Source organism: Mus caroli, chromosome 3 (assembly GCF_900094665.2).
Source record: "Mus caroli chromosome 3, CAROLI_EIJ_v1.1, whole genome shotgun sequence".
Taxonomy (NCBI): domain Eukaryota; kingdom Metazoa; phylum Chordata; class Mammalia; order Rodentia; family Muridae; genus Mus; species Mus caroli.
Window position 1 is genome coordinate 88,511,451 of NC_034572.1, and position 7,287 is coordinate 88,518,737.

Here is a 7,287-nt window from a genome sequence, read left to right on the forward strand (position 1 = left end):
TCCCAGAATACCTGAGTGCAGTCCCAGCCCACTGGGAAAAAAAAAAAGTTCAATCAACTATCAACTGTGTCTGTGTGGTCACCCCTAGTGGGTTTCCTGTGACATGTGCACCTGGCAATGCCTCCACTGCCTGCCTCACCTCGTTCTCTGCACTGTCTGCTGCCTTCACCCTCTCCTGGAGTTCCAGTGCACACAAAGTCCTTTGGAAAGCAGCCTCCTCACAGTCATCTTCTGCACTCCCACCCCTATCCCACATCAGCTCCCATCACTAGCCAAGAACTAGCAAGGAGAAGCCTCATTGTGCTAACTCTTACCTGGGACATAAGAGGAAAGTGTCTAAGGCTGTGATCTGTGGGTTTGTTGGTTTTTGTTTGTGTCTTTGATTTTTTCAGTCCCCAGATCATATCAGAACTTTCAAAACTGTGCTGCTCTCCACTGAGGGGCAGGCATGCAAGGTCTCAAGGGGAACAGTGAGACAGATGGTTAGGAGTGTGGAGTTAATTAGAAGCATCATTTGCCATGGACAGACTGACAGAAACAGAATGGTAGGATCTCTGAGGAGAATTCAGGGACAGATAGTGTGGCAGATTCTGCTCAGTAGAATCAGGGCCCACAAGGCTGAAGTGGGGATTCCTTCCTGTGTTTTCTGAGGAAGAGGAGGTGTTCACAGCATGAGACTGCAGCCAGGTTCTTTAATTTCCCAACAGGCATCAGGGAAGGGCATCATAGCCTTTTTTGATATGCAGGAACCCACAGATTTCCCCCAAGTGAAAAATCTGTGTTCCTGGGAGTCTATGAGCTAGAGAGTCACAGTCACAGACCTGTCAGGATCTGTAGGTGGGGAGGGGCTGCCTCAGGGACTGTGGCTTGTGCAGTCCAGTCTAGATTCTAACAAGACCACTGTGATCTTTCTGGAAGTTCTCATGACTTCTGCCCCCAGAAACCCAGCCCTGCCTCTAGATCTCTGTATTCCCACCCTACTTTGTGCACAGGCCAAGCCTCCTGCGCATTCACATTCAAGCAGCATCTACCCCTCCCCAGCACTGGGCAGGGCTCTGGAGCCAGCTAAAAGCACCTGTGGGTGTTGTAACAGCCCAGCCCAGTCTTGCACAGTTCCTTCTTCGGCAGGAACTCTCTTCTAGAAGAAAGCCTGTGTTAGGTGTGCCTGGTCCAAGCAAGGCTGCCTGGCACTCACTTGTCCTCTGGAGTCAGCCACTATTTATCCAAGCAAAGCCGGGATCCTGGCACTCAGCCATGATGAGGACACGTTTCCAGGGAGTGGCAAGACTTGTCCGCCACAAAGCTCTTTACAGAAGCCCCTGTCTCCTGCCCAGAGTCCAGCTGGCCTCAGCATTTGGTTCCTCCACAGAGTCCCTGGTAAGTTCCCAGGCAGCCAGATGAGCTCCCTTCCTCTCTAAGGGCCTAGGGCCTGAGCACCCTAAATCCTCTCTTCCTTCCTTATATCTGGGGTGATAAGGACCAGTTTGGTTTGGCAAAGGGAAAATGCTTTGGGGTAGTTACTACATAAGCCATATCCTGAGCTAACAGTATTAGGACAAATACTGGTCCAAATCCTGTGTGGCCATGGTAAATATTTCATAGAGTTCCCACTGCCACAGATAAGTAGGGTATCCCCTGACAGAAGCTCCTGTCTGTGGGTTTGGCAATGAGCTGTTTATTATCCACAGAAGAGACTAATGCACGACATCTGGCAGATAAACACATTATCCCTGACTCTGGCCATGATTTCATACTTCCTTGGGGCCTGAAAGCATTTCAAAGGAGCTGCCAGACAGGCCCATAAGCTGACTAGCCCCTGTAGTGAGGGGCTAATAAGTATCTCTCACTAACTGTGGGCTTATCCCTCAGGAAAACAGTGTCTAGGTCAACCATTTCTCTCCCAAGTGTAACAATGTTAAATCATAGTTTCCCCACTTGTTCAATGGGTCTAATAGTAGCAGTTCCCCATTTCAAGGAACTACCCACAGTAATAATGCTGCGCTTCCATACAGCTTGTCTGGAATGACTAGCCCCATCTCCGTCCCGGACATCCCCACTTCTTTGTCTTTCACACCCCACTTATCCACAGAGGTTCCCAAGCTCCCTACAAGGAAGATGGGGTCTTTCCCTAGGCTTAGCACCCCAGCAGACAGGACTGAAAGCCCCAAACCCAGAAACAGATATCCCGTACCCAAAAACATCCCAACCTCCAAGATGTCATTGTGTCACCCTGAATTTTCTTGCCTAGGTTGCAAGATTCTGCCCAGAGAAGACAGATTTGAAAGATTATGCCCTTCCCAATGCCAGCTGGTGTCCAGATATGCTGAACCTGTATCAAGAATTTCTGGAGAAAACCAAATCAGGCGGCTGGATTAAACTACCCTCCTTCAAATCCAACAGAGATCATATCCAGGGCCTTAAGCTCCCATTTGGGCTGGAAACTGCCTCAGGTAAAGGTCTGAGAGGGTCCAGGAGCACACACAATCCACCCCCCAGCGCACATCTCTACACACACACACACACACACACACACACACACCTCCACACACGAACACCCTCCCTCCACCACATACACACACCTAATCCACATAAATACACACTCACACCTACACACACACACACACACACAAAGAAGGGCCTGCTGCCTTCCTCTGGTTTGAAGATACTCAGGAAGGCTAGCCATGGTGGCATACAAATTCCAGCACTTATAATGCAGAGGCAGATGAATACGGTCTGCAAAGCTATGCAGGACTAGAGAGTAAGAACTTTTCTCCAAACAGGAGAGGGTGAATATGATTAAAACACATGTATGAAATTCCCCAAGAATTATTACAAAAAAAAGTTAAGACATTCAGGAAGGATACACAGGATCCCCCTCCAGTTCTCAGACGGGAGGTTCTTCCATGCTACCTACACCTTCCTCTCCTACAAACCAGCCTTGCATGGGTAGCATGTCTGCACTGGTCTCTCTGCCTGGCCCCTTTGTTTTCCTCTGAAGGGGAATACATCCAGCTGAAGTCTGGCTGGAATGAGTTTTAAGACATCCAGAGCTTAAAAAGCAAAAATTGTCAATTCCAGACTGAGGATAGGGCTCAGTTGGTAGTGCTCTTGTCTAGTCCTGATCTTGCCTTCACCCCTAGCTGGGGACTTTGTTAGAGTTTGTTTCCCCCAGACGCAGCTCCTCTGAAGACAAGGGCCATGCTTTGCCCCGCCTTCCTCTGTGGAAGGGCTCCCTAGCAACAGAGCCTAGACGTCTTCTGGTTCTCTCTCCTCAATCTTGCTAAATTCACATGTCCTGACAGATCCCCATGCCCTGAAGTATCTCTGCTTCAAATTGTGATCTCTCCCTAGACAAACAGGACTGGCGCCTCTTTACCAGGTCCATACAACTGGAAGGACAAGGCTATGAATATGTCATCTTTTTCCACCCATCTGAGAAGAAGTCTGTCTGTCTTTTCCAGCCAGGCCCCTACCTGGAGGGGGCACCAGGGTAAGGCTTCACACAGGCCAGGGTGGAGGCCTCTCAGGCTTGGCTCCCCAGGGTGGGTCCAGCACCCACCAGGTTCTGGAGTCTCTTAGAGACATAAAATGGGGCACAAGAAACTGGGTGTCAGCTTTTCAATGCCAGGTCTGGCAGGAAAATCTGGGTTAGCTTGTCCAGGCTCCACTGTGCATGTATGAAGAATCCCTTATTGAAGCCTCAGAACGTTCTAAAATGAAAAGTCCTGAGAGGCCAAGGATCTTTTCCTTCTTTCCCCCAAGAAGACAGGGCAGAGAGAAGTTGGATGAGTTGATGTGTTTTTTCCCATTGGTTAAGAACTGCTCTGCAGAATCACAAGTTTGCCAATAGATCCTTTGTCTGGCCAGGGAACACAAAAGAGGCAAGGGAAGGTCTGGGTTCTTTGGCATCAACTCATTTTCTCTTCACAGTAATGGAGGCAAGTGCCCAGAGGTGTGGGTGAGATTTGGGGAACTTACTAAATGAGGTAGTGATTCTTTTTATTCACAATACCTGGTGAAGGCTCAAAGTGGTTCAGTAAGTTGGTCAAGAGCTAGGAATCCAGACAGGTGGAGTGACATCACCTAAGCAGGAGGGGAGGGGCCTGGGAACCCCACTGCAGCCTTGGCAGATTAGCAAGAGTAGCTAGCCGGGGTCTTTGACGAATTGTATTTACTTTTCAGCCCCAGGTCTGTTTTATGTCATTTGCATATTAACTTAAGATGCCCCCAATACTTCCTCCTAGCCTAATCAACAGTGACAAAGGTGTGTCACGAAGGTCAGTTTGCATAAATGATAATGAAGGTTTTATTTACTTGAAATAAAGCAAATATCTGTGGCATCACACTGAAATGGGCTCCTAGGTCTTTCCAGGCAGTACTTCTCAGGAGTCTACCTTGCTGGCCCTTGAAGCTGTGGGCTCCCCACATTGGCTGAATGAGTGAGAGACTTATCAAGTCTTTGGTGGCTCACAAATACAGTCTAAGAACTCAGGAGGCTGAGGCAGGATTGCAGTGAGTTCAAGGCTAGCCTAGACTTCAGAGCGAGATCGTGTCCCCACAAACAAAATAAGAAAGGACTAAGTCAGAAAGTTCAGGCTTTTCCCACTCCTTTGAACACATGCAACCTTCTAAGATGTGGCAGCTGCAGGCAGCAATTAAGTGACGGATCAGAAAGACGTCCCCCATTAATTCTGTAAGGAAAAAACAATCCTGTTGATAAAATGGTTGTATTAGCAGTTAACACATGCTGAAGCAAAAAAGAGAGAAGTTAGTTATATTTGACCTTCTGAAGCCCACAGGACATATCTCTGTGTCCGTTCCTATTTGGCTGCCTGGGGTAGAAGATCCCCTTTGGGGAACTCTTGGGAAGAAAAAATGCTTGAGAGGTGTGGTACAGTATGGAGAGGAAGCCCAGCATAGGGGTCTGCCCAGCAGCCCTAGCCCTGGTCTTGCTCCCCATCCCGATCCCCAGGTTTGCTCACGGAGGGTCACTGGCAGCCTTGATGGATGAGACATATTCAAAAACTGCATATCTGGCTGGAGAAGGACTATTCACACTAAGTCTCAACATCAAGTTCAAAAAGTAAGTGTGGGTCCTCTCGCCATGGCTGTTGTCTGGGTTCTGTTTTTATCGTGGGGTTATATAAGCTTTGCAAGTTGAGTGTGAAGATCCTGCCTGTCTCCCTCCTTTCCTGCCAAGCATATCCCTAGACCCAGGCCAGAATACAACCTCCGCCATTCAACACCAGAAGCCAATGCATAGCCCCGAACCTGGGGCTGCTTCTGAGTCCTGGAGGCAGGGTGAGGTGAGGCAAGGATGGAGCCAGTGTGGGAGCAGGTGGGGAAATGAATTCAACCGTCATCTCTTCCAGTTTGATCCCCGTGGGCTCTTTGGCTGTCCTGGACATTCAAGTAGAAAAGATTGAAGACCAGAAACTCTACATGTCCTGCATCGCCCAGAGCAGAGACAAGCAGACCGTCTATGCCAAATCCTCCGGTAAAGAAATCTGCAGCCTCAGCCTGGGCCTGCCTGCCACTACCCCACCCACAACAAAGGGGAGGGAAGATGAGGGCAAAAAGTCAAATCCTAAACTGGAGTCTAGGACTTTTAGGAGTGGGGATGTTACTTGCTAGAGACATGGATGAAGAGAAAGGGAACAAAGTGAGGATTACCCAACCTGCACCGCCGCAGGACAGTCTCAGGTGATGGGCTAATCTACAATAATGTTCCGTGCCCAGGCAAACTCCTGCTCGCGTGATCCTGGCACTGAGTTCACTCCTTTCTTGCAGGTGTTTTCCTTCAGCTGCAGTTGGAAGAAAAACAGTCCCAGGAGCAATGACCTTGACCTTGATGACTCAGTGGCCACATAACAGACAAGGGTCCCCAGGAATCAGGTGGCAGATGAGGGAGAAAAAGGCATTTTTACCACCCCACGGTCAGTCCAAGAACCTTCTGTAGTTGGAATCAAAATCGTCCATAGGCCACAGATAACGCAGCAGTTAAAAACCCTGGCTGCTGCTTGATTTCCAGCACCAACATGGTGGTTCACAACCATCTGTAACTCCTGTCCCAGGGAATCCAATACCCTTTCCTGGCCTCCATGGAGTACCAGGTACACATCCAGTGCCTTCCGTGCAAACCCAACACCCATATACCTAAAAATAAATGAATGTTTTAAACCTTGCTTTAGTTAATTCTTTTAATCTTCCAATGTCCTCCTCTCATCAGCTCCTGCCAAGTGCCAGGCACTGAACCAGGCACCTGGCACACTGCAATGCAAGTCAGGGTTACTGGCCTAGAGACACACACAGAACGAGAACACAGCTCCATATCAAGATCTTCCTGTCCATCCCTGGTTCCTGTCAACACAGCAGTGTATGCTGGGGGAAAAAGAGCCAGGTCCATTTAACTCCATAAACCAGAGATACTCAGAAGGAAGCTTTGCCTAAGCTGAATGACACTCAAAAGTTAAGTAGTGTGGTGACACATGGCTGTAATCCCAGCACTGGGGGGTGGGGATGGGGGTGGGATGAAACAGGAGAACCCTGAGTCCCCAGCCTTCTTATGCTGTATGGTGAAGCCTTGTCTTTTTTTTTTTTTTTTGGTTAAGATTTTTTTGTGTGTTTTTGAAAACTAGAAGACCATCTAAAATTTGAGTAACACAGTAATTTACACTGGGGGAACATTGATATTTGTAACAATGACATATTAAATAGGGACCTTTTGAAGTAAAATTTTAGAATCAATGTATAGAATGAAGTTTTAGAATAATTATTATACTTCAGATAATTTTTAGCTATACATCATTCACTGTTTTTTTTTTCAGAAAACAGTTCATTTTTGTGTTAAACAGTGCTATTTCTTGTTTGTTTGTTTGTTTTGTTTTTGTTTTCTTTTAATGTTCTTTTTTTATTGGGTATTTATTTCATTTACATTTCCAAAGCTATCCCAAAAGTCCCCCACACGCTCCCCCACCCACCCACTCCCACTTCTTGGCCCTACCTTCCCCTATACTGAGGCATATAAAGTTTGCACGACCAATGGGCCTCTCTTTCCACTGATGGCTGACTAGGCCATCTTCTGATTCATATGGAGCTAGAGACACGAGCTCCGGGGGACTGGGGGGTACTGGTTAGTTCATATTGTTGTTCCACTTATAGGGTTGCAGATCCCTTTAGCTCCTTGGGTACTTTCTCTAGCTCCTCCATTGGGAGTCCTGTGATCCATCCAATAGCTGACTGTGAGTATCCACTTCTGTGTTTGCTAGGCCCCAGCATAGTCTTACA

At 47.8% G+C, this 7,287-nt stretch overlaps 1 protein-coding gene across 1 annotated transcript; it reads left to right on the forward strand.

Annotated features, from left to right (window-relative positions):
• The first annotated feature begins 1,100 nt into the window (after positions 1 to 1,100).
• Positions 1,101 to 6,184, forward strand: Them5 (thioesterase superfamily member 5). Its single transcript, XM_021159026.1, has 6 exons — positions 1,101 to 1,377; positions 2,249 to 2,450; positions 3,352 to 3,490; positions 4,973 to 5,083; positions 5,373 to 5,497; positions 5,791 to 6,184. The coding sequence occupies exons 1-6, from the start codon at positions 1,255 to 1,257 to the stop codon at positions 5,838 to 5,840; spliced, it is 750 nt and encodes a 249-aa protein (XP_021014685.1). The 5' UTR covers positions 1,101 to 1,254; the 3' UTR covers positions 5,841 to 6,184.
• The last annotated feature ends 1,103 nt before the right edge of the window (positions 6,185 to 7,287 follow it).

Excerpts from the sequence above, each read along its gene's own strand:
- Them5 (XM_021159026.1), top strand. The coding sequence starts at position 1,255 with ATGATGAGGACACGTTTCCAGGGAGTGGCAAGACTTGTCCGCCACAAA. Across the intron at positions 1,378-2,248 it reads GTTCCTCCACAGAGTCCCTG|GTTGCAAGATTCTGCCCAGA; the intron begins GTAAGTTCCCAG and ends TTTCTTGCCTAG. Across the intron at positions 3,491-4,972 it reads TACCTGGAGGGGGCACCAGG|GTTTGCTCACGGAGGGTCAC; the intron begins GTAAGGCTTCAC and ends CCCGATCCCCAG.